The sequence below is a fragment of the Rhipicephalus sanguineus genome, chromosome 3 (genome assembly GCF_013339695.2).
Source record: "Rhipicephalus sanguineus isolate Rsan-2018 chromosome 3, BIME_Rsan_1.4, whole genome shotgun sequence".
NCBI lineage: Eukaryota > Metazoa > Arthropoda > Arachnida > Ixodida > Ixodidae > Rhipicephalus > Rhipicephalus sanguineus.
Window position 1 is genome coordinate 171,546,777 of NC_051178.1, and position 27,922 is coordinate 171,574,698.

The 27,922-nt window shown below is 43.9% G+C and overlaps 1 protein-coding gene across 1 annotated transcript in view; it reads left to right on the forward strand.

Moving 5' to 3' along the window:
- Positions 1–4,048: 4,048 nt before the first annotated feature.
- LOC119387663 (DNA (cytosine-5)-methyltransferase 1) overlaps positions 4,049–27,922 on the forward strand; it is a 120,100-nt gene continuing 96,226 nt past the window's right edge. Inside the window, exons 1-6 of the mRNA XM_049414218.1 lie at positions 4,049–4,195; positions 4,686–4,781; positions 8,129–8,254; positions 12,808–12,939; positions 22,438–22,533; positions 24,411–24,692. Coding sequence (XP_049270175.1) covers positions 4,176–4,195; positions 4,686–4,781; positions 8,129–8,254; positions 12,808–12,939; positions 22,438–22,533; positions 24,411–24,692 — 752 coding nt within the window. The 5' untranslated portion in view covers positions 4,049–4,175. The remainder of the gene's footprint in view (positions 4,196–4,685; positions 4,782–8,128; positions 8,255–12,807; positions 12,940–22,437; positions 22,534–24,410; positions 24,693–27,922) is intronic.

Here is a 27,922-nt window from a genome sequence, read left to right on the forward strand (position 1 = left end):
GCGAGTGAAATCAGTTGCATATGCTGACAGCCACCGTGCTCTCTACAGAATATTTTTTGCTTTGTAATTAATTAATTTGCTAATTAGGATTATTTAACTAAATTGCTAAATATTGACTTTAGGCAAGAAATGGGATTTGCACACTCAGAGAGCGTTTTCACAAACCCCCACTGCATTATCTGCAATAAAGAAAGTCTCACGTGTACCATACAAAAAATGAAACATGTGACCAGCGCATATATATATATATATATATATATATATATATATATATATATATATATATATATATATATATATATATATATATTTAACATGTCCCTAACAAAATCTTCACTGCCCAATGACTGGAAAATGGCACAGGTCATACCAATTCACAAATCGGGTAGTGAAGCTGACGTCGCTAATTACCGCCCGATATCCTTAACGAGCACAACCTGTAAAATATTTGAACACATTATTCTTAAACATATAACTACTTACCTTGAAAACGAGAACATTTTGACACCATCTCAGCACGGGTTTCGTAAAGGTCTTTCCACCGTTACGCAACTTACCGAATTAATACATGAATTGTCAACAGCCATTGACCATCAAAAGCAGATTGACCTTATCTCACTCGACTTTTCAAAAGCATTTGACCGGGTTTCGCATCAAAACTTATAAAAAAATTACAGGCGACAATAGGTAAAGGACCAATCACAGACTGGATTAGTGCATATCTAACCAAGCGGACGCAGTTTGTGAAAATAAACCAGCAAACATCGGAACTAACGGAAGTTACCTCAGGTGTACCACAGGGCAGCGTCTTGGCTCCTATTCTATTTCTGATCTTTATTAACGATTTGCCCCAATCCATCGGAATCAACATAAAGCTTTTTGCAGACGATTGCATTATATACAAAGAAATTAACTCTCCTTCAGATCATGTGGTCCTCAGCAATGCTCTGCTATCTCTGTCAGACTGGTGCACGAAATGGCAGATGACATTAAACGTAAAAAAATCAGCCTTGTTAAGAGTCACCCGTAAACAAAACATTTCACATTTCGACTACACTATTGGCAACACGCTACTGACTTCCCTCAAACAGCATAAGTATCTTGGATTAGTTATTTCTAGTGACCTTAGATGGGAGGCACATGTTAACTATGTTACTTCTTCAGCCTTAAAAAAATTATTTTTCCTTAAAAGACGACTGCGATCCGCACCACCTCAAACAAAACTCTTAGCCTATAAAACCTTCATTCGACCTACAATAGAATACGCTAACTTAGTCTGGTTCCCTGCCACAAATAACTTAACTAAAAAGCTAGAAAGTGTGCAAAGAAAGGCGGTTAGGTTTATATACAATAAATACAGTTTGCTCGATTCACCCACTGAATTAATCGCAAGAGCTGGGCTACCAACATTACGAAATCGCGCTAAACTCTCACGCCTAAAAATGCTCTTCCAACTTATTCATAAACAGCTAAACATCGACAGCTCTAGGTTCATATCCATTTCGGAAACCAGACAGTCTCGCCACAAACATCCATTAACTTTACAGGAATACCATTTTAACAGCAACTGCTTCAGGTATTCTTTCTTCCCACAGTCAATTAGAGAATGGAATAGATTACCCGGCTGTATAACCAATAGCAATGACTTGAATACTTTTTTGACATTGCTTGATAACCATATTCGTGCCACCCATAGATGAATTGATGTTGTTGTTTTTTCTCTCCTCTACTTGTAAAAATTCTTGAGTGCCTTTTGATTATGATAATTGTTTCAGTGCCATACGCAGTGAATTTGTTTTTCATGTTATTAGTGACATTTTTGCATGTTATTGAAACGGTCCACCATGTACCATATCTGAGTTGTAAAAGTTTTTCACCACATTGCTTATGCTCCTATATAATCCATGTGGTATCGTATAAGAATTATAGTCATACACTTTCACTTTTTCAATGTAAGTGTATCTCTTGTATCTTTCGGTTGCCCTCCTGCAATAGTCCCCATTGGGACTGGCAGTATGTAAAAAATAAATAAATAAAAATAAATAAATATATATATATATATACACACACACATTTGTCGCCGCCCTAAGTGGGCGGGCCCCCCCTTCAATGAAGGGAGACTTTAAGCCCTGGTTCGACCCACCGCCCTCTGGACCCCCTTTGCTTTGGCAAGTAAGGATAGTGGGCCACCTTCGGGTCTTACCACGGATGGCATGGCGGTGAGGGCAGCGGAGTGCGACACACACGGAGACGAGGTTGTGGACACGAGGGTTCTTGCTGCCAGCATAAGACGATGGCTACACTCGGCAACGTGGTTGAAGTGGCCAGGTTCTCGTACATGATAGCCAGCAGTACCCGCACCCCTTGCAGGCTATGTTTGGCGTGGCCATATCATCAAGGGTATCCGCACTGCAGACGTGGTGCTTGTGATGGCTGCGCTACAAGTAGCAGCTTGAAAAACTTCATCTCTGCGAACAACTAACAGGCGAGTCAGTGTGCTTGCACGCTCAAGCTCAGGGCAGCCAGCTGTGTACTTCATCTACAGATGAAGTACACATGTCCCGCCCTACGATTTCCTTCATGTGTATAATACATAAAAAACGAGCCGCTCGGACAATACCCCTACTTTCGTAATCTACAGAGTAGTACGTACGTACCAGATTTTTGATCAAAACAATGACAGGTTTATTTTGTGTACTTCGCTCTCAATGTACAGTACCTCCCCCCCCCCCCCCCCCCCCCCCAACCCACACACACACATACACACCTCGCCGGCTGAGTCGCACGTCCCATCCGCCAAAATAGGAAACCTGCGTCTCTGTTCTTGCCATTTGTGAGTTGTTGAGTGTGCTCTTTTCGTCAGGGCGGCCTGTCGCCCTCGACTAAAATTACTTTTCTTTCGATTTGGGAGACAAAGATCTTCATCTGCCTGGAGGGGAAGGGAGGAGATGTTGATACGTTATATTTAGGAAAAGAAAAAAAAAATGGGGTGGGGGGCTATCTTTCGCAGCCTATAAAGGATCACAGCTCAGCGCCACAAGAATGAACGTACACTCACGGAAAAGATCGAGTAAAAAGGGCGTCTTTTTGTCCCACAGCAATAATCGTCATTTATTTGGCCTTCCTTTCCTTGCATTACCGCCGCGCGCCCGGCACTTTCTGGTCACGAACGGCGTGTGCGCTATCAGCGTGACATAGCATTCTTGGTAGGAAAGTGGCCAGCGCCGAGTTTTCAAGAAGGAAACGCAAGCAAGCCAAATGACTATTATTGTTGTGGGACAAAAAAAGAGGCCCTTTTTACTCGATCTTTTCTGTTAGTGTAGGACAATAAACTGGGAAAGTAGGCAGGAGATTACCAATTTTTCTGTGTTAAATAGCTTAGGGGTCAACTTGTTGACGTCATAACGAGCGCATTGTTTTCATCTGACGGACACGCATTGGAATTGGACACGCAATATATATATTTACGGGTCAACACAGAAGTTTGAAACGCGCGCCTTTTCATTCGGGCCATTTCCCGTCACGAATCACAGGTCCATTCGTTTCACCTGCACTTCGTGAACCGGTTCACGGTGGTGCTGCACTCCGGCATTCGTTTCACGAGTTCAACATGGCGGCGTCGGCACCGCGGTATTCGTTTCAAAAAAGTGCAGCCGTCGTGCAAGACCAGTTCACGAATTCCCTGCACTTACTCGTGAGGTAGTGCAGAGTCCGTGCAGCACATAACCGCAGCAGACGACGCAGACGACTGCATTCGTGGCTATTTTAACGGTGCCCAAGGAATACTTCAGTGAATGTTTTCCGGTAGTTTGAAATGCCAGGCAGCGTAAGCGGCGGCCACTTTTACGAATCACAACCTGCACAATTCGCGAGACAGCCGACCGTAGCAGAGGGCTTGCACGACATCTGCACTCTCGTATTCGTTTCGGCATCTCGTTGCTGCTGCACTTTCTGAAACGTTCCCTGCACGACGACGGCACTCTGACGTCACCACCATGAACCAGTTCAGATAGTGCAGGGTGAATCGAAAGGTGCCGTGCAGCCGGTGCAGCCAGGTGCAGCCACCTTCCTGTGCAACCGGCGAAGCAGACGCTTAGCCTACAGTTCACTGTGCTTACTTAGGCCCACGGTAGCCACGCCAATGACACTACTACCCGAACAGCTGTAATCCGGACATGTCAGCACCTCACTTTACGTAAGCTATCGGTCTAGGCCTAATAAACTCGGTCGCTGCATTTGAGTTCAAGAACCTGTTCAACGTAAATAAAGCAGGCTCTTGTATTCGAGTCCAGTGCAAACTGCAAATGCGTCGGCTTTTTGTTTCTCTTTGTTCTTATTTTTCTAGCATAGGCCGAAAGGAATTTTGTGGTGGCTTTGAAACGGTTACGCTTCCGCTCTAGGCCTTAGTCGAGTAGTTATTGCTTTCACTGAGCTGAAGTTGTATTGTTTGTTGTGCGGTTCCGCACTCCTCAGGTCCAGTTGTACGGTAAACGTTTAGGGGCGTTTGTGACTTTTGTGAGAGCCAACTGTCTTGCCGGCAGGGCACCAGTTGTTGCTCTACTTGGGCGGTGCATTCACCCTGGAGTCTCCGTTTAGTGACACGTTAACTTGTCACTGTGTCACTTTAGCCTTTGCTGCCATATCTGTCACTTGAAGTATCTGTTGCACTGGCGTTTGTTTTGCAGCATGGACAAAGCGCCCTATGTTCTTCTGCAGCGAATCAACGCTGATTTACAGCGGGCGTTCGAACATGGGATTCAGCGGATCCCGCTTGCCAAAAGGTACCGTGTTAATTTGATTCTGTATGTACGCTGAAGCTAAACGTTCCGTCATACGTAGTGTACGCAAGAAAAAGTGTTTTACACAGTGCGCTGGTCAGCGTTCATGCGCTATGTTCGTGCACGAACAAAACAACCTGAGTCACTGTTGAATTTGCTTGCGCTTTCGAAAGGTTCGGCATTCACTGATGGTGGGCACATAAAGTTAAAGTGCCTTTGCACTTTATCTCGGCAACTTCTGGTACATACACCTAACGGTCTGTGGCAATCGAAACAAAACTGAAGTTCAGGGGAAGGTGTAGGCTTAAAGATGATAAATCTTACGTCAAACTAAGACATGTCGCTGGAGCAAATGTTGGAGAGCAGGGTATACTTGCCTACTTCCATCACCTTCTGCCCTGATGAAGGCAAGCCCCTGTGCCAAAACGTTGGTGCTTGCAGCGTTCCTTGGTTCGCACAGTTGTATGTTCTACCTTGCACAGAAAATGAACGAGAAATACAGAAATAAGGTGGACGGAATACGGTGGCTCTGTGCTGCCTATGTGTGTTTTCTCCATTGTCTTTCTGTACCAGGTAGACAACTGCACCAACACCTCATTGCCTGTGTTTACCACAGTTTAAACTGAAGAGCACATAGGCGCGCTTTAGACCGCAGTATTTTGCTACCTGCAGAAACTTGCACTAGGGTGCAAGGACTAAGAGAGTAGGTGCGCCGTACACTCACGGCCAACACAGGTACTGTTTGCATTTACACTTTTTTTGTCTCTTCATGCTGTTTAACCTTCTTTATGCTGTACTAATTTACACAAGCGAAAGTATTGCTTGGTAAAAGTGTGCTGCCCTTTTGTAATAACAAAACATTGTGTTTCTTATAGGCACCTAAAACAGGCACTCAAAGCCTCATGCCAAGTGCGATAGGGGCAAAAACAGGCACTGTAAAGTGTTCACGTGCAAAATGTATGTGGCTCTGGTAGCATTCTTTTGTCAGGTCAGGAAGGTGGTAACCCCATTAAGCGAGTCATCACAGTGCTTAACTACATACACCACGGCAGGCTGCTTTACTGTCTTAGGCAGCGGTGTCGAAAGAGCGCACAACTCACTTTGTGGCCCTTCGACATGCCCATCTTCATGCTGCCTCTTTCCCATGTTTCTTATAATTCATGCTAAGTACAAGCAAAACAACATAAATTTTTGTGGGCGTTCAAATAGTGTAGTCTTCAAATCAGGTTGCATGTGAATATTCAGGAACAATGACCTAACCAGTTGTTTGAAACCTGGCCTGCCACGGTGGTCTAGTGGTTATGGTGCTCGACTGCTGACCCGCAGGTTGCGCCATCGAATCCCAACCACGGTGGCCACATTATCGATGGAGGGGAAAATGCTCGAGGCCCGTGTACTTAATTTAGGTGCACGTTAAAGGGACACTAAAGGCAAATAACAATTTATGTCAGAGTGAAAGGTCAATGTGTGTGAACATCTAAAACGTCAATATTATGAGCAGCAGTGCTCACTAATTGAGAAATTAAGGTGAATGTAGGACACGATGTGCGTCACGAGTGGGACTTTTCGGAAATGGTCCCAACGATGTCTAGAGTAGAGTACAATTAACCACTTGTAATCAAACTAGTTGCAATAAAAAAAGGACCTTCCATGCATCACAAGATGTAATAAAATGCTGCTTGTTCATTTTTGTCTGATTCACGGAAAAAAGAACCTCTTGGCATTACCACGGGGAACAGCGCGAGTGGTTCAAAAGCTCCGTTTTCACCGAGCTGCGCTTCGCTCATGCAGTTGCTTCTCAGTGGTAGTTTCGGCATCGTGTACTGCTGCGTGTGCTTGGCTCTCGCTATTTTCGCACTGTTGATACTCTACTCCTGCTGCTGGTCAAGCTAAGCTCCATTACAGTGAACTATACAGTTTCGGAGTGGCCCATGGCAGCTTCTTGGCAAGGCAAAAAACCGTAGTGTCAGCGGTAGGGCAGTAAAGGCGGGCACCGTTGGGCATGGCAACTGCTACGTCAGAAGGCCCGTTCAGGCGGGTGATTTGAAGTGCACTAACGCCGTGCGGCCCACTAAAACGTTATTTTTTTTTCAAAATAAGTATTTCCTTGGCACGAAACAAGCATTACGACGTTTCTGGAATGCTATTTCAACAATCAACATCGACTTAATATTTGCCTTTAATGTCCCTTTAAAGAACCCCAGGTGGTCAAAATTTCTGGAGCTTTGCACTGCGGCGTCTCTCATAATCATATCGTGGTTTTGGGACGTTAAACCCGAACAATAATTATAGTTGTTTGAAAGCTGAAAATATGAAATTTGAAGTTTTCTTCTCCGTAAGTAACACATTGTTCAGAAGTATCACATTGTAAATATATAAAAAAAGAACTTAGATAACGTAACACATGCTCAGAGATTGCAAGTGACCATCTTGAAATTAAAATGATGTCATCCACTCTGACGTACAGCAAGGCGCTATATGTTCTATGGACACAACATACACAAGTGAATTGTAGTATGAATATAAAATGAGCGTGCAGCACAATGTCTGCAAGCATGCAGCTAAAAGAATATTTCAGAAGAATAAAACTTCACTGGAAAGTAGAAGTAGCTGGGCTGATTTAATTTTGCAAAGTTCTTCAAACACTGTGGGTCGCCTAGCCAAGATTTTCTTAAGTGAAATTGTATGCGACCTGAATTGTGCACGAAAAGCCTAAAGTAAACATGATGCTAAATATAACAATGATACAAGAAAGCACAGCTAAAAGTCCTGCTCACCGCACCATTCCTGCTCACCTCACTAAGGTAGTTCTGGGCACAGCATTTTGAAAGAATGGGCGCTTCACAAATAACCAGTGAGGACCAGTTATGATCCAAATTGTCGCAAATGTAGATGTGCACTGTGGTCAGTGCAGTGCTGTGAGATCGAGGTGAAAACAGAATCAGTGATACCCAGTCCAGGCAGCATGCACTCTATTACAGAGAAACAAAGGAAATGGGAGTAAAGGGCCGGCCAAAAGCTGAACGGAATGCGTGACTGGCCAAACCAAACTTAGTACATAGTTTCGTGTCAATCCTGCTAACTTATCGCGGCAGGTTGTCTAGCAATCCACCTTCACTCTGCTATCCTTCCAAAGCCGCACTCTCCGCATCACAATACATGGACACAGTTTAAACAGTGAGGAGCTCTGGAAACATGGGGAGCTAAGGGTAAGCGTGCGCTGATGTTGCCATGGTGCTGTGTCGTAGCTTTTCACTGAGTGGTAGCTACTTGTGTTACGAGCGCTGCGATGGCTCCTTTACTCCTGGCGGACGCTACATGCAGGGTGTTCTTGTGGGTGCCTTTTGCAGGAGGCCGATAGTTGTTGTGGAGAAGCTACCCATCGCCGTTACAGATGGGCAGGATCCGAAGAATGTCAACAGACCACGGCAAGCAAGGAAAAGCTCCAAAAGACCGCTATCACCAGCTCCATCAAGGTGTGTGCGGGTGTGCACATTTTCACTATGCCAGAGGCGATATTTAATTTTGTAATCTAGAGAAACCTCATTACTGCCTACAGCCATTTTGTTTACAACTGTGTGACAGAAATGACAAGAATTGTATGAACTTGAAGAAAAAAGCAAGCAACATTGTGATACTGTGAAGTCACCCTAGTGCGCCCTTTGTCTATGCTGTTGTTTTGAGTGGCTGGCCAGGGTGATATCGGTCAATGTCTATGCAGCAGCGCGTTATACCCATACGACAGTTGTTTTCCATTTTTATGTTGAAGCTTTCTACATTAGGGTCTGTGATGCTTCACAAATGAGCAATTTCATTGAAAACTTGTTCCCTGCCGTATTGTCTGGGGTGGCGATAAGTGCAGTCGGTGGGCACAGTGCTGAAGCTGTACAAAAAGCTGGGTCTCAGTTGTCTTTTTATGACTGATGTAGTCATCTAAAACTTAAATTGAGGATGACGCAGTGAGTCATCGAAAGAAAAATGGTAGATATGACCTTAAGGGACAAGAAGAGAGCAGAGTGGGTCAGGGAACAAACGGGTGTGGAGGGCACCTCAGTCAAAATGAAGAACAAATGGGCAGGGCATGCAGCGTGAAGGAAAGATAACCACTGGTCACTAAGGTTAGTAGACTGGATTCCAAAAGAAGGCAAGCGCACGAGGAGACAGAAAGTTAGTTGGGCATATGAGATTAAGAAGCTTGAGGGAATAACTTGGCCACAGCAAGCACAGGACCGGGTTGATTGGCGAAGCTTAGGAGAGGGCCTTTGCAGAGCACTGCACGGGCCGGATTTTATGGCCCGGGCCCGGCCCGGGCCCGCTTTATGAAGCCCGAGCCCAGCCCGGGCCCGTGGTTCCAAGCGCGGGCCCGGCCTGGACCCGGGCGTACATGACCGTACCGAGCCCGGCCCGGGCCCGTCGTTCCAAGCCCGGGCCCGGGCGTTCATTACTAAACTAGTCCAGGGCGCGCTTGTTCATGACCAGGCCCGACCCGGGCCCGCTAGAGGATATTAGTTGTTGATGATGATTATTAATGGTGCCGTGCGCTTTGTAGCGGGCGATCGGACGGAAAATCCGGTGTGTACATGCATCGAAATGTTGCTTTGCCCACGGTGGTAGCTCAGCGGTTGAGCTGTTTCGCTGTTAAGTCCTAGGACGCGGGTGTGATTCCCGCGGCCACGGCGGCCGCAATTGGGTGGGGGCGAAATGCAAGAACACCCGTGTATATACTTATCTTTAGGTGCACGTTAGAGAACTCGAGGTGGTCGAAATTGATCCGGTGCCACTACGGCATGCCTCGTAATCATATCGTGGTTTTGGCACGTAATACCAAGGAATATAAATGAAATGTACCGTATGTGTCAACCTCGAATAAAAGACCGAAATCTTTATGATTCCCATGGGAAAAACCGTGATCTGGCCCATTGTTAGTGCTGTTAATATATACATATATATACGTGTCACTTCAGCTTGGCACAGTATACCTTAGACCATGGAATGCATAACATTCGCGTGTGTTCGAAGGCCCGACTTACGCCTTTTAATGAGCGGGTCCGAGTCCGGCCCGGCCCAGGCTCGCGGCTTCAAGCCCGGGCCCGGCCCGGGCCCGCACTTTCAAGCCCGAGCCCAGCCCGGGCCCGCCGGAAAACGCTTCGGATGGCCTGGCCCGCGGGCCGGGCCCGGGCTTTCGGGCCGGCCCGGGCCCGTGCAGTGCTCTAGGCCTTTGCCCTGCAAAGTCAGGCGTAGTCAGGCTTATGATGTAATGATCTCCGCACTGTTCAACACAGTTTGCATTCATGCTGGGAGTCAGTTGTCCATATTACGTTTGTGGTGTAGGATGCCGTCACAGATACTTGGCAAAAACAAACAAAGACCGATACAGCAGTGGCTTGCCTCTCACATAGTGGGACCAACAAAGAGGACGGAGAACAGTGGAACCGTGCCATAACTCTGTTTGTGCTGATTCTCAGCTCTGTGGTAGCCATAGGTCGGCAAAAAATGTGGGGCTCACTCAGACTCACTGATGAAATATATTCTGCCTATAAAGCTCACACGGACTCAGACTCGGCAATATCTTCCTCAATCGCACTCACTCGGACTCGGACTCACTGAAATATTTCTCAGCCGGACTCACTCCGACTCAAACTGACCAAAATATTAGTCATTCGGACTCGCTCAGACTCAGACCCACTGCTCTGAGTCTGAGTGTGTCGACTCATGAGTCCGTTAGCGCATAATTAGCTTTTTGAACCATGGTGTCAACGCCAATATCTCGCATAAATGGTGCTCTACTTGGCGCCTTTTGATTGTGTACCTTTAAATATATTTATCAGTGGTTGCAATCCAGTAAGGACATTTTTTTTAAGAGATGACTCACACGAGATATTTTTATCAAAACCTACATGTGAAAGAGGTTGCGGGGGGGGGGGGGGGGGGGTGTCATTGCCCCCCCCCCTTCCGTAACTCACGCCTCTGATCAATAAATATTGAGGGCGCATGAACACTAGTGCTTTGAAGTATGTGTGAGTCGACGGGAGTATAAACGTGAGCCGACATAAGGATGATATTAATGCTGAAGTCGTTTAGATAGAACCATAGGTCGGCAAAAAAGTGTGGAGCTCACTCAGACTCCCTCAAGCAATATAATTTGCGCTTAGGGCTCACTCGGACTCAGACTAACCGAAATTTTCCTCAACCGGACTCGCTCGGGCTCAGACTCACAGAAAATTTTCACAACCGGACTCACTTGGACTCAAACTAACCAAAATATTGCTCCCCCGGACTCACTCAGACTCGCGGTTCAGTCTGAGTCTCAGTGAGTCTGAGTGAGTCGACTCATGAGTGAATTTGCCGACCTATGGTGGTAGCTCATTACCTTGACACTTTGCTGGACCCATCTTGTCACATTTGCAACGCGAATGAGCCAGCCAGTGCACCACCTTCTATGGCCATGTCGCAGTTATGAGCTCTAACCCTTTCAGACGCCAGCTGTGAAAAACTGTCTGTAAATGCGTCAAATCGATACAGTGTTATTTCAAGGCACTCAATATTCTGTTGCAACAAAAATCATGTCATATGGTAATTTATGGGTTATAATAATTCCCAATTAAATTGTAATTAAATACCTATTTATTCTGAAGTCATTCATGCCTTGTTTTTGCATAAATAGAACCAAATCTCAAGTTAGATATATAGTGCGAATTCGTTTTTGCTTATGTCAATTTTGAGCAAAGAAAAATTATACTTTATACGTGGCTCGCGGGAAGTGGCATGTCGAACGACTCGTCGAACGTGGTAGTGCCGTCAGCAAAGTAGCCGTATGCGACAGTACACTGCAAAATGAAGTTAAATGAGGACAAATTTATTATGTAGGAGGTTTAATTCATCCAAAGCTCAATGTCTCTGGCTCTTTCTTAGCCACTAGTCGATAGAACCAACAAAAACAAGTGGTGTACACAATTGTGTACATAGCTTGTCAAAGGGTTAAAGGGAACCTGCTTGGCTGGCCTACAATTCCCGATCATTACATTATAGTGAACCCATCCAAGAATGTCCACTTGTTGCCAAAACACCATTTATGACCGTTTGCTGCGCTACCTGGTCAAGAGCCTGTAGTGACTGCCCGTCCATGCTTCAAGTTCCCGTTGCTTTCAAGGCTTTCAAAAGACTCGGGTGCTTTTTTCCCGCCTCTCGTCGCACATGCTTTTCCTTGTCAATAAAAGTTGGACCATACTCTGTGCCCTCGTGCTGTGAAGGCAGGCATCCTTCCTCCATCTAGAATAAGCTCCTGACAAGTGAAACAAATAATCTGATCAAAGCATTCCGATGAAAGCACCGTGACAGTTGTTGCCATTTGCTATATTGCTCTTATATGCCAAGTGCTTTATCTCTGACCATCTGAAATGTACTAATCTAGCTTGGCATATTTGTCCTCAGTTAAGGTCAAGGAGGTTTAAAAAAATTTCTGGAGTGGAAGCTCTCGAAACGCCTTGCCAGCGAAAGTGAAGCCAGCTTTTGCCCACCAAAGAGCTCGGAAACATGCTCTTTTCCGGTGGTGCCTGCCTAGAGATCAAATGGCTTTGATCTGTTAGTGTAAATGCTACGTTAATTACAAAATAAAAGATCGTTGTTGCCGACAAAAGTAACCCGTCGAGAGGAGTATTGACGATTGATGTCCAATAAAATTTGCCATGACTTTGAGGCTTACTTACGAAAACTAGTAACACAAAGACACACTTGCAGCAGTATTTGACCCGTAAAAGTTGCCATATTAAACTTCTCTGGCGTGCGTGGAAAACGCTCGCTTTCCTTCGCCAAACGCCAATGGTTTATTATGCCCCTAGTAAGATGGCGGGCACAGCCGCCATCTTTTGGTGGTCACGGCTTCACTATTGCGCAATAATCACCACTCCAGCAATTTTTTTTAACCTCCTTGGTTAAGGTTTAAGACTTTTCATCCTGAAATAATTTAGTTTCTGTTTTTGGCGATTCTTGTTTCTTCAGAGACACTTACTGTTTTGCAATTATCTTCTAGGCGGACCGGTTCTGACACACCAAGCAAACGTGTCCATTTTGACGACGAAGGCTCTCGGAAATACCCACACATGAGATTGTGGACTGGGCCTAAGAGCAGTGGGAGACAGCAAGTGGAATGCTCCAAGGAAAAGTGAGTTAAAACTAGTTTCCAACAATATTTACACTTATTTGCATTAGAGCTAAGCTTTCCTTGCCTCTTCAAGTTTTGTGTTAATTGCTGTTTTTTCACTGCACACTTCTGTTAAATTGGCCTAGTTAATTCACTCTCGACCAGAGGTCCCAGCCAGTGCCTCATACATTCTTTGACCATAGTTTCGCTATTCCGATCCTGAAATTAGTTTCCACTAGATAATTCTAATATGAAACTAAAACCAAAACTGCATTTGCCAGCTTGGCAAGTTCTCTAGTGTCATCAGATGACAGCACCCATGGATGGCATGATTGCACAACGTTACAATGATATGTCTTTTGATCTGATTAAGTGCACTTTCAAAGGATAAGTTATTTTGCTTGTTCAACCAGTTGCAAGAAGTTGCATCTTGTGTACTCGGCATTTGGGATAATTGGTGGGAAGCAAAAGGCTCTGTCATTACAGTGTGGTTATAAGACATGAAAGTCCATTTACCTGTTTGATTATTTTAGTTTCACCCTTTTTCCAATGTTATTGTGTGGTAGCCTGCAGATTTCAATAAACACTTGATTCAAATCTATCGCGCCCTAGAATCCAACATGCACCCAGTTTTCGCAAGTTCAAAATAAAAATGTGCCTCAATTTAATATTGCCAGATTTTTAAAAGCAAACTATGGCATGCCACTATGTTGACAATGAGAAAAAGAAACATTATAAAGGACAAGCGCGATTCACTTTCATTGAATGGGAAATTTATTCTCCAGGCAGTTCCTTCCCTTCTGTATCCACTTTTTCTGGCTTTAATATCACTGCCGTGTATGCCTTCATCGTATGCCCATTTAGTGGCTTTTAGTACTTTGATAAGCTTGGTCTACACAGGGTTACATAAAGGGGTCCTGAACCAGTTTCCAAATAATAATAGATTGACCTCAGTATCAGACTTTATTGCTTCACAAATTGATCGCTGCAAAAAAATTTCGAATCTGTCAAAAACGAGCAGAGTTAGAGATTTGTTGCGCGCTTTAATCTCTTTCTCTCTTCTTTCTCTCACGGGGGGGGGGGGGGGGGGGGGGGGGGGAAAGAAGGTAAGTTACACGCGTGGTTTGACCTCGAGCACGCTGGGGTTACAACTGTGTAATTTTAGCAGAATATAGAGCACGGTGCTTGGCATGTGGTGGCACCCCGTGGCAAGATGTGCATCTTATCCAAATGTCGCTCTTGGTTTATGCCGGGAATCTGTTGTGTAATGAATGATTTGCTGTGTGACAGCCCTCCGAATAGTGTGAGTACGGACGGGCCTCTGTACAACGAGAGACCGCTTGAGAAAGTGATGACTTCGCGCTTCTCTTGTGAACTCTCCTTGCCACGTACAGCTACTACAAGATTTGGCTGAGCTGTCCACAGCAACGTCTGCTTTCGTCTGCATGTGCTCTTTCACTGAGCATGAGGGGTGGTTCAGGGCCTCTTTAACTTGTCTTTGAGCTTCGGATATTTTTCCCATTTTTGGCTCGTAGAAACATTTCCTGGTAGACATGCCGCTGAAGATATCTTTTTCTTTGTCCTTTGTTGCACCTCTCACGGACACATATTTTGGGCACGCGAAGTAAGGCATGACGCAGCTATCTTCAGCGTGCAAAATAACTTTCCTTTGACATGAGCTTTTGTAAGGAAAGGGCTATGTTGCCATTGGTACTTCCTGAGAGCAGGTATGACATACACTGGTTGTAGTCAAGTACAGAATGAACCTAGAAAAAAATGTGCTCTGTCACCTACTTGTGGTGGCGACGATGCTTCTTCTGCCTCTTGACAGTTGGCTGTTGCCAATGCCACAAATGCGGTTTCAGTTTTAGTATCCAGGCAATTTTTGGACTTAAGTAACTGGAAAAAAGGTGTGTGCTACGTTCAAGTGAATACCGTACGCATTTTAATTCACAAAGGCCTTGTTTCACATACATTCCAGCATGTTTGATAAGCACAATTCTTCATATTGTTTTTATATTCTTGATAGTAATTTGAACCATCAGTCAACGTCTGATCAGGTGAAGCATTGTTAGGCCTGCACTGAGCAGGGCTGCAACCCTCACAGTTATGTTTTTTGAGGTGCACATGACCACGATTTTCATAATTTTTAAGTGCTATATGGAGTGCTCGTTTCCTCTGCTGTCATAATATCTTCATTTATTTATTCCTTAGTTAGAAATGACATTAGTCAGTTTGATTTTTTTCTTTGAGCCCTTAGGGAGTATAGTCTTCTTTTACCAAGTAATTGCTGTGGTTGCTTATTTTTTTCGCTGCTTCTGAAAGTGTGAGTTGGCATGAGTCGGCATGTGGTTGTTTAAAGATGCTGAAGTTCTATATCAGCGGCTATTTCCAGTCTTAGAAGCAGCCATGTTGCAACAACATACCTTGCACTGTCTGCATAGAGAATAGGGAACAGGCTGAAGTAATTTTTAAAGCAACGCTCTCACAGCAAGTCCTCTCTCATTTTGGCTACTGCTGCTGTATTGCCAATAGCCCATGCACACACACACACAAAAATAATTGCTGTGGAATCGAACACTGGCCTCCTGGTGCAAAAGCCCAATGCTACTACCATTAGGTCATAATCTTCGGCATACGTATCCCATGAAAATTCCAAGCAGTTCTTTGAGTCAATTTGCACATGTCTCTTCACGTTTGCATGGCAGTACGCATGTGGGTACAGTGTAGTAATTGTTTCATGAAAGCCTAGCTGTAACAGCACTGCATTCTTCTTTAATCTGTCATGAAAAGATTGATGGCTGAACAGATGCTACATGCACTAAAGACTGCTGGTGTGCTAATCTGTGTCTGCGCTTGACGGACCCACGAGAGAGTGATGTGTGCCGCATCTGATTTGCTTGTGTTATTGATCTTCATCTTCATTTCTCTTTCTCTTCTCTTCACATCCTTGCTCCCCTTTTCCCATGCAGGGTAGCAAACTACACTTCTTTCTGGTTAACCTCCCTGCTTTTCTTCTTTCCCTCTTCTGAGGCCATCAATATAACCAGAGCTTCTTTCTATGTTATAGCATAAATTTGATATTCCTAACCAAATCAGCTGTAGGCCTAGGATGTGCTCGTGGTGCTCGTGCCATACTGGGGAACGGATTTTCCGGAGGTGTCTCTGATTGAGAAGGGTGCTAGCATTTTCGCTGGCAACATATCATTTTAAAGCTCCACACCAGGCATTCTTAATGTTGAATGTTGAGTCAGAATATATGCAAGTCAAGCTCTGTGTAACTGTTCAAAGGTGCCTCACATCATGAGAACTGCATAGCCTTATAATTAAGGCATACTTTGTTCACATCAAATTGACCTTTTTAAGTACATAGAAATCAACCACGCATTTTAGTCAGCTGATATCATACGGCTACAGTTGGGGCATTTTCAGTTGATGTCAATGCCATTAATGTTATTAGCCTACTTTCCCCACATTCTCAACCCGCTGCAATCTCCTATCCAGCCTTTGAAGCATCGCTTTCACAAGCGAAATGAAAAAAAAAAAAAGAAAAAAAATGTGTCCAATTGTTGGTTTGAAACCCTGCTTAGGACAGCAACTTAGGTCAGCAATTTAATGCTTCGCATGTTAGGCCATGGATGCACACCTAGAGATCTCACATAACACCCTTGCTAGTTTTGCTTGTGCAAACAAGCTCTTCGAGATCTTGGCACGTAAGCTGGCAGATCAATGATTTATCGATGAAATTCCGGCAGATCCCACGTATTGTGGGGATCTATTTCATATGAAGCAGTCAGCAAGTAGCTGCTTCTGCTGCACTTTGAGGGACGTCTTATAAGGTGGATTGACATCTTTGTGTAATTTGAGTAGTGTGAATATTGTGGGCTTACCAGGCACATTGTCTACACTGGTGTTTAAGGGGTAGCTCATTGTCTGACACAACACCAGCACTCACTTTACAGCATAGATGTCAGTTTATTTCTTCAGAACTGCAGTTATGCAGTACAGTTCGTACAAAAATTAGCCGAGTTTGTGAGGTGTATTTAGTAAAGCTTTCTTTGTAGACTCTGAAAACTCAAAACAATGGAAATCTTAGAATGACTGCTACATATTGTGAATACCAGAGGTGTCTTTAGCAATATGGTGAGTTTCCACATTGCTTGATTTCTTGAATGCTCATCTTGTCAGCTTTAACACCTACCACTATATGGGTTTAGCTGGACTTTTTCTCCTTTAAGGGGTCATGAACCACTTTTCCAAGTAATCATCAAATGGCTTCAGTACCGAAGTTTATTGCCTCACTAATCGATTGCTGCAAAAATTTTTCGAATCTGTCAAGAACAAGTGGAGTTAAAAGGGGTTATCACAAGATTTAAGCACTTCCTGTCTTCTTTCGTCATGATGAGCACTCTGGAAGCTGCACAGGGAGGGATGGCACGGGGAAAAAAACTGAAGTCAATTTGTGTCATGACCTTGAGCGCGCGTGATAAAATGCGATCGCTCTCTCCTGTTGCGAATCTTACGTGCAAGTGCGGCTCACTGTGTAACGTTAGCAGGCTATGGAGCGCAGCGCCAGCACATGGCAGCATCCCGTGGCAAGAAGCGCATCTGATCCGAACGCTGCTCTTGATTTATGCTGGTTATTGGCCAATAGCATGCTACCCACTGTCTTACATCAAGCAGCGGGCTCCGGCAGCCCCAAAGCGAGTGAGGAAGGGCCTCTGTATGAAAAGAGGGCACCTGAAAAAATGGCAACTTCGCGTCCCGCTTGTAAAGCTCTCCTTGCCGCGCATGACTGCAAGGTTTGCCTTAGATGTTCATAGCAGTGTCTGCTATCCACAGAATGTTTTCTCACCAAGCCCGACGGATGGCTCATAACCTCTTTAAATTTTGCATACTTTTATGGTTTCTGCTTTACTAAAATATTGTTTTTGTAGTTAATAAATTTCTCTAGATGAACTTTCAGTGGTTTGCTTTTTTTTTTTGCCCACTCTAGCACGCAAGTCTAAGCAGTATCCATTACGCCATGGATGTAGACAGTGTGAACAGAACAGCCATAAAAATTTTCTGTGTGCAAGTCATTTCACCAGAGATGCATGGGCACCACCAACTTGGTGGCCAAAAATCTGCATTTTGTGCTGCAGTGACTTGTGCAGTGCTTCACCGCTTGAAAGCGTGGCTGATAGTTGATGGGCTGTCTAAATTCAGCATTATGCTTAACCCATATATGCCCAGTGTCCTACATAAAGGACACTTCTTTGATGCACTCTAACATCGCTATTTCTTTAGCTGATGACTAGCGCCACCTACAGCACATCAAGCAGGCCTCATTCTCAATGTGTGCAAGCCTAGACATTGCTTGATTTCCATGCTGCCACGTGCCGACTGCTTTCTCCGGGCAAACACGTGCTTTGTGTGAAAGACACGGTGGAGAGAAAAGTGCACGTGAAATGCCGACAGCTTTCTCCGGGCAAATGTATGCTTTGTATGAAAGACGTCATGGAGAGGAAGAAGTGCAATGTTGGGGTGCACGTGAAATGTTTCAAGGCTTACCACACCCGCACATAGCACCCCTACTGCCCAGTGTCCTATATGTATAGGACGGCTTGAAAAAGGGTGTTGCATTTACCTGCAGTAAATAAAGAACTTGTGCTTTCTTTTGAGAGTAGTACACTTTTTGTGAAAAAAAAAAGTTTTGTCATTTTTTCTGAGCTTGGGCATATATGGGTTAAGCATTACAAGTTATTTCACCATTGAAGAATCCCTCATTTTTCTTCATGTGCCAAGATGCTGTTTTGAAGGTGTGGAAGCATGCTGGTCTGATGACTTGTCTCTGCTACCTTTACACTTGCATGACATTCCTGTGCCTATTTTTGCCCCTTACTGAGGACAGACTTGCTGTACAGTTAAGTGTGCAAATATGTTGCAAAACAAGATAGTGGCTACCAAGTTAACGAACTTGAAAGACAGTCCCTGTACCACATTTGAACTTGTGAAACCTTTGTGCATCACACAGAAGAGCAGAATGTATGTTGTTGGGAAAGGTTCAATATGTCACTGATATGTCAATCGCCTTGCACAAAAATGAGTGAGAAGTATCTGCTTACCAGGATTCGTAGGCTTACTTGGGTTTGTACTAAGGTGTTAAGAAAGCTGTACATGAATATGTTTGGCTTTCACTGCTATGACAACAGTGTTGGCATTTATTGGAACACTGGGCTGGGAAGTCTTACCTACAGGGACCTTGCAAAGCCCTGGTTGCCAGGAAAAACATTTTCAACTTCAGATTTTCTGGACCTCTGCTCGTCTCATAGTTCAACAAAGGCCGTGAGCCCTCTACCAGATCTTTTTTTAATTCTGTAGCCCCCCTTCACATTCCAGAAGCAGAAATCAGCAGTAAGCGGGTTACGATGGCATTGCTGTGAGCCTTGGTCGGTAATTAGCAATCTGAAGCTCACAAAGCTGCCCAAGCAGTGCAAACAACCTCCTTGTTCTAACAATAAGTGAAGCACACAGGGATACGTCAGAACTGTAGTGTGAGGCAGCGTGAATGGGGCCTGTTATGAAACCTAGGAAAGGCGCAGCCGGTTTAGCCCTGTATCACTTCGTTTCTTAACATTTCGTGTGGTGAGCTACGCCACAGAGAAACTGGTCCACACCAGTTTGACTTGGCTTGTCTAGCAGTAAAAGAAATGTCCTCGTTGGGCACTGAAGACGCGTTGTGGATCTCATTATGTACTTGTTTTGGACATCACAGAGAAGATGGTAGGCAATTCGAACCCTTGCTGTGTTCAAGCACATTTCTGTGGCTTACAGCTATACAACGGCAGTTTTGGGCATCCTGGGCAACGTTATACATTATATGCACGCTTTTCCCAGTCAGCACGTTGTTTGTGTTCATCTTGGAAACACTCTTGGCAAGGAGAGACATGTAGTGTTTCTTACGGTGTCTGGTTGTGGAGTTCCTATCCTTCCTGCTGTTCAGCAACACATTACCACTTGCAACACACTTGAGACATTTTTACTGCAAGTTCTGCCCGAGAAAGTTAATTAACCAATCTTGACAGAGTGTACAATACGAAGAATACAAAAAATAGTTTGACTTGTTTCGTACAATAGCCAACGACATGCATTTTTCTCCTCGAGTGCTTCAGAATGCTTTTGAGCTTTGTTTAAAATAGGCTGGGACACCCTGTACAAACATTCACTATTCACTAAACAATCATGCTTAGGGATGGATCAATCTTCTGCATGGTCAGGAGAGCCAACTGTTATGAGATGCAGTAAAAATTAAAAAAAATTTTAAATTCCACTGAAGGCACTATTTTCAATAGATTCCTCGCATGTAACCACTTTCATGATGGATTGCACAGTACTTGTGTGGTAAGAGCTGATGTTTTGTTATCAGAAAATGAAAGTATGCATACAAGTATTCTTTCATTGAAGGACGCACCTGCGGAAGCTTGAAATGATTTGTTAAATTATCATTTAACATGTGTAAATTATTAAAGTACCACTTGCACTTTTTCCCAAAGTGCCTTGTTCACTGGTGAATAAATATTCACTACACTGGTGGAAATAGCACTTCTCTGCGTTTACTCAGCATGTCGTCTCCTATTAGGAAGGAGATCCTAGCAGGCTATCAGTGGGCCCCTTTGATTACCCGTCCTTGACAGTTCCAGCCTGTCCAAGGTGGTGCTTTCAGCTGATAGCATTGCGTATGCTGTGTCACGGGCAATAAAGCCAACGACAGTGGTTGTTCAAATCGTCCTTTGTACTTTGCTGGGTTAAGAGTGGAAGGCTTCAGCTGCACTCAGTCGCCGAGTCTAGTGGGTTTTAGTGTTAACCCCCTGTGAGCTTGAGCACTTCTTCGCAATGATCTCAACTGCTTCCATGTCTATACGGACGGATCAGAGAACGGAGATTCTTATGGCTGTGCCATCGCTCACATTGCTTGGTGTTGCAAGGTCAGGTTGTTTGGACTGCCTCTTGTCGAGATTGCCGCTATCAATGTTGTCCTTTGTAAACTGAATAGTGGAACCACATGGAATTATCCTGTACCTTAAGGTTCAAACAGGAATTTGTGAACTATTTGATGGTGCACCTGGAAATCAGTTCTTTTTGCCATTCACTGGCTTTATTTAAAGAAATTTAAAAAGAAAGGTGTTAAGACAGTGTTTCTGCAGACATCCTCGCGTGTTAGTGTTCCTGGTTGTTAAAGAACTGGTGCTCTTGCCATTGAATTACTTTCAAGGCTGTCAAAAGAGAGTGCTTGAACGAATTGCCTACCTACACCTCATGAAAGTAATTTGTTTTCACTTTTGTTCACTTTGGAAACAGCCACATCAGCCACGTGTTGTAAAGTGACTTAGCTACATTAAAGCCACCCTTGTACACGTGGTAAAAACAAGAACACCTACATTTCTATGTGGGTGTTGAAGGTTGTCCACGCTCACTGCTTTTTCAAGATCTTGCACAGTATAGTACTTCATTGCATAGGCACTCTTGCTCTAAAAGGAAGGGGCTTCTGGGCAGCTTGGGAAGGATGCTTCACACATATTCGGAACAGTTTGTTTTCCTGGATCGTGCATAAGGAAGTGTTGCACATTCTACTTGCATTTCTTTTAGAAGCTGAACTGATTGAATCATGGTGACAGCCATTTATGGCACAGAAGGAGATGGCCAAAGTAGAGCCAAGTCTTTCTGGCTAACCCTGTCTGCACCAACATGGCCATCATCAGCAAATACTTGTATGTTTTCTTTATATAGCACGTACATTGCAGCATTGGCTGAAAGTTTTCTGACTGCATAGAAAAACCTTCAGGTAGTAGTATCTAAACGCTGTGAAAACTTGTCCATCAACAAGTTCTTCAGAAAAGCGACATAGCACCCACTGTGGTGTCTTAGTGGCTATGGTGTTGGTCTGCTAAGCAGGACATTGAGTTTTATTTCCAGCCAATGGCTGCCAACATTTTGCATTGGGTGAAATGCAGAAGCCTATGTAGTTATGCTTATGTACATGTTAATTAATCCGAGGTGGTCAACATTTAACTTGGAATCGAGCACTATGGCGTGCCTCATAATAATGTCACGGTTTTTGCACATGAGTGCACAGAGTTTAATATAAAAGTGGCAGTCTGACACATCAGCAATCAGTGCACAAAGCCAGCCCCATCCCTTTCATATGCCAAACTGTTAAAAATCTTTTGGGCATCTGCCCTAAATTTCATCTCGCACCAGTATAGCACAATCCTAAATGCTCTTATCTGTAATGAGGTTTCTTTTAACTGAACATGCACGCGATATTGAAGCTACAACAAACCTGAAACAAACATCAACCTCCCGGGCATCCCTGTACATGTAGTACAGATGGAAAGCTTCCATCTATATTTAATTTGATTGATACCTCATCTTTGAAAACCACAACTGGAGAATTTCTGTGTGAATCCTCCTAAAGTTCTCTTTCATTTTCAAGTACTCTGTGTACTTAGTTGCTGCAACTGTTGTCTCTTTCTTCAGTGGCACTAGCCAGTACTATTCTCGCAAGTCTTTATGGGAAGACAGAGCTCCTCGACCTTCAATCCAGTCTGCAGTCTCATCTGTCCAATGCGCCAAGTAAGGATGATAAGTCGGCTTGTCTGCCAGTCTGCTGTCCCGTCGGGAACCATGTGGTCTCCTCCATTCGCTTATGCTGCAGCTTCAACTACTAAAAAACAGCAAAACCAGTTTAATGATAACAGCAGTGCCTTTTTTTTTTTGTATCAGTCCCAATGCACTAGGCACAGCACTTTAGTACAGAGACTGTTATTGAATTTCAGCATTTCTTTAGAGCTACAATGTGCAGTCTCTATACTGCATGCTCTTGACTGGCATTTCTTTTATTTGCTTAAGATCGTTGCAAACACTTCACGTGTACAGCAATTTGTAGCTTGAGCAGCTAGCACTGACTTCGGCCACTCATGCTTTCATTTCACATTTTGCTCTAGATGTTAAGATGTTTGTAAAAAGTGAACTGAACGTTTAAATAATAGTGGTGATGCAGTGTTTCGTTTTCAATCTTTTTTTCAGAAGAATAAGACATTAAAAGTACTATGGTAGAGCAGTTCCGCTGTTCAGCCCTGTACAAAGCAAAAAGTGCTTTATAGAAGTGTAACTCTGGGCAAAGTTCTGTAATGAAAGAGGGGGAATCGATTGAAGGGACACTTTTTTTCTGTTGCACACAACTACAGTAAAACCTCGGTGATTAACGAATCTCGCGGGGTTACCAAAATATTCGTATCATCCGAAATTCGTATCACCAGAAAACATGGAAAATTAATATGCGACAAAAGAAAGTTGGCTTACGTTTTGATTCAGTGTTTTTCAGGGCTGCAGTGACGTCATGAACAGCTCTGAATGATTGCCAGTAAAGTTTTTAGACGTCAGCGATCATACTTGTACTCGTAAACATACGGTGCATGAGTTGCGTTTGTAATAAATGAACCAGGTGTATTGGTGCCCAGTGACCGCTAGTAGTCCCTTCCTAATCTTGCTACGCTTTTCTGCGTGACACGAGAGTACTGCCCGAAAAGTGATTTAAGAAGTGCTTTGGCACACGATAGATAGAGGCCAAGCTCCTTCGGACAAGACCGTCCGCTTCGTCTCTTGAGGTCTTCGTCCACCTTTCATGGGACTTCATGATGGACCCGCAGCCCAAGTTTTGTCTGGTTTCATAGAACGTCTGATTTCGGGGACATGGCTTGCATCGACGTGGCGGCACGTGTTAACACAGTACAAAGACGCTGCTGCTTCGAGCACAAAAGCACGGGTCAACGCATCGGAAAAAAAAGTGTGACGTCAACGTCATCTGTAATCTAAACGCGAAGGCCTTTAGCAAGATTCGCGCACACTATCTTGGAGGCAACGACGCACCGTGATGGTCGCGCAGCGCGCATGCCCAGCGTGACTGCCGCGGTTTTCCGCGAGCAGCGCGGTGCCACCGTTTGTACCTGTACGCTAGCGTACATTCGTATATCAAATGTTGTGGGTGCTAATCGGTTCGCAGCAACTGTATTCAATACAATGCAGGCTAATGGGCCTAGGCCCGGACCACAAAAAAATTCATATCACCCCGAAATTCGTACGAGCCGTGATCGTATCACCGAGGTTTACTGTATATGATGCAGCAGGTAATGTTAAGGAGAGGTATGGGGGTGCATTATTCAAAGTTTTTAGTTAATACATAGGAATTATAACATCAACAGAAATGGACAAAAAAAAGAACCTGTTGCCAGTGGGGAACTGCAACCTTCACATTACACAAACATTGTGTGCAGTACATTGTCTGCTACCACACGCCAATGTTAAACAGAGTCCCAGAAGGGAGCCATCGATTCTGTCTTCCTTTTTTCTATTTGCTTTTCTTTCTTTTTTCATTCTAATGGCTACATACTAGCTAGTCCGGGAACCTCTCCAGAAAGCTTTGGAATAATACAGCTATGTTTGTGTTTCAGCCTGTCTGTGCTTCTCGGTGTGCGGAGCAGAGGAATTCCAATAGTTGAACTCGAGCGGCTCCAAGATGTGCCCGTGTACGACCATGATGATGTGTCTTCTCCAGCCACTGTGGCCACCAGTGACAAGCTCCCTGACAGTGAGGAACTGAGTAGCGAGGACACTGAATCCGAGAGTGGTATTCTCAAGTTCCCAAAGGGAAGCCGCAGAAGGAACACCAGCCAAAGCCCCCGCAAGGTGGCTCCCGTCAAGTACCAAGAGACAGAGTCCTCGGACGACAACTGGTCAGTGTCTTCGCTACGCCTCTGGCGTTAGCTTCTCTGTCGAAATGAGTGCGCATGTGACAAGATCCTAATGTGCATTTGTCGAAATGAGCTCGATGGCTGTTCTTTTGACTAGTGTTTAGAGGATGCGCTAAGCATAGTGGGCAAATTCAGCAAAGCTTTGATGGGATTTTCTGGTTTCACACTACCATAAAATCCCAAGCAAGTGCCCCTACCTGGACAGGCACCCTCTTCCCCTTTTCGGGAGATTTGAAATATGTTCCAATGACTGAGCAAGCATTCCCCCCTCTCCCCTCCCGCCATTTTTTTTTCAACCCCCAAATCTTGTCTGATTGTCTTCCACCATAGGGGGGGTGCTTGCTCGGGATTTTATGGTATGCGTGTTGCTAATGTGGTGGTAACTGCTGATTAGTGATAACCAGCAATCTTTGCTAGTGACAGTCACGCTCTCTCTCTCTTCAATTACATTACATATTGACCAACACACACCACAGCACATGGGTGTACACGTGGTACTTCAGTATTAATACTAAACAATTTTTCATTCCATAGTGATCTATGTATCCTTTTGCCGGGACCTTCCAACTAGTTCAGATTAAGTGAAGCATCCAATTTATAATAGAGGTCGAATCTACAGGAGTCTACTCATTCAAGCGACCCGACAAGCTTATTGCTTTTCTAATGGTAGCTCACTTTATAAAAAGGGTGGAAGTGCTGCGTCAGCTGTGCCAAGCTGTACCAAGAGTGCATTTTAGTGCAATTATTTGCTAAATTTAGGCGGTCACAATTACTGCTCGGGCAACACTGGGCGTAAGTGCGCAGCTGGTTTATGCACCTCATGGCAATAAAGACTTCGAGATGACATTGCCTCTGACAAGCCAAGCCCTACATCACGTGTTATGACGTGTCCACTAAGGTGCCCCTTACAAAAGAGTGGCTGGAATGCATTGCGAGGTCTCACAATATCCAAAGCATAACGAGTCCTTACCAACTAGGTCAACTTTCTGTCATTCTCACAGGGTGTTCTGATAGCACTTAGGCAATGAACACCAGGTGCCCCAGAAATACAAACTTAAAAAGGAGCCAACTGGGAGCTCCTAGTGGAATAAGCAGTGGATCAGAAAAAGCAGTCCAGCAGAGCAGTCTCTCTTTGCTTAATGCCGTGCTCAGCAGTGACAACAATTGATCACAAAGGGAGTAGCAGCAAAAGCCATAAACAAGGTTGGGAGGGTAACATTTGCTTGGTGACGTGAACTCTTAAGTGATGCTAGACTGCATCAAAGAAATCAATTTGCTTCTTTAGTCAGTGAAGAAGTCATGTTTTATCTTGTTGGTAGTATTAATTTAGGCTGTCGTGAAGACTTGAGTTGCACTGGTAGTGCAACTACTGGTTTTCACATCTAACAGCTGAAGCTGCTTATCGCTTTAACATGCAGTCTTCCCCTGAACTTTTGTCTTGTTTGGTTTTTACTATGTATTTCATGTTTGTTATACTCAGTACATAGATTTTTATTGCGATTGTGTCATACTTTTGTCTGTATTTTTACTAAAACATGTACTACCGGTATAGTTGGCTACAGTTATCAATTTCTTAGATTTTTTTAAAGTTACTTGGAAAGGATCACATAGAATCTTCTGTAGAAATTTCACCTGGGCGCATAATTTTTGCTCTCTTAGCACTTTTATTTCTTTAAAGCATAAGTTTACTAATTTAGATGTTCTTAGAATGGTGACCGCTCCAAAAGTCACTTTCTTTGCTACATAATTACAAATTGGATGCTCCGATGCTGCTCCAAAATAGTTATTTCCTACTCCAAGGCTGCTCCAAAACCAGCATATTTGCTGCTCCAAAGCTGCTCCAGAACGTTGGGGCCTGCTTCCACCCCTGTTATAATTCAAACATCAGAAAGCTTAGCACAGTATCTAAGCTTATGTGTATTGGTGTGCTTTCTGCTGCTACAGAAGCCATCGGGTGTGCCACTCACTAGACTGCTTCATGCTTCAGCACTGCTTCGCTTTCAAGAAGTTGCATCCATTTCAGCAATGCTGAGACTTTGTGGTGGTGACGTAGTTGAAGCCCATCTTGAAACATTTTCTTTCTCGCTTTGGACTGCATTTTCCCAAGAGGTATTAGACGGCCGACATATGTTGGAAATGTTCACGCACTGTCTTGTTCTTTCAAACACAGTGCCCCGCAACAGATTGTTTAGAAGGTATTGACAAAGATTTATTGATGTAGCAGTTTTATTAAAGATCATCCTGTGTGTCTTGTGTAAATTTGTTGGACGCCATAAATTATCACTGTTCTTGTCAAGTAGTTCATATGTGAGTGACAAGAGTATAATTGAGGGTGTGATGCTATGAGTAACATTGTCGGTACTGCCCTGTGACGTGAATATAAGTAAAAATAAGCGGGCCTGAGGAAAGGACACTCCTAGTGTGGCAACCTGTTTTGTGTAAACAGCGGGAAAATGCATAAACTATCTGTGACCTGAGCCATGAATAGCCAACTGCCAAAGATGTATGTGAGATATTACTGCCTGAACAGTTTTCGGAACCAACATTTCATTTAAGGGGAGACACTGGTCTCGAAACGAAAAGTTTTATTATTGGAGATATTGTAATGAAATTGGGTGTGTATATGTATTTCTTCCTCCTGTTTTCAAAAATATAATTAGTTTTCATGTACTTCAATTAGTTATCAATTGTGAGAGCATAAGGAAATCTAATTAGGTATTTCTTACGGTCATAAGACACTTTCCCTCAGTATTTTTAGGTTCTGTTTAAGATGCAGCTGTAGCCAAAGACCTGCCATGTGGAGCTATGCTATTTATATTGTCACTGAGATATATCATCATATAAGATTTCAATTGTATTGACATTGTGTAATCTTGAAATGCAATTAGCTCACATTATTGTTCACAAAATTTCATATGTTCATCTTAGCCACAAAAATAGCATAGCTCCACAGTCCTATTTCTTACGAATTCAACGTATAAAATTTATCAAAATAACCTTACAAAAACATAATGAAAGATCCGTAAGGCTGGTCAAGTTGGCAAAAAATGTGAAGCTGAGAAAATCGCGTTTGAAGATTGACACGCACTGTATAAATTTCTAAAAGCCTTTAACCATAAATTTTATTCACATGTTCCCCATCTGTTTCCCTTCAAAACAAAAGAAAGTGTCCCCTTGTTCCACCCAAGGAATCATATCAAAAAAATTTTCCC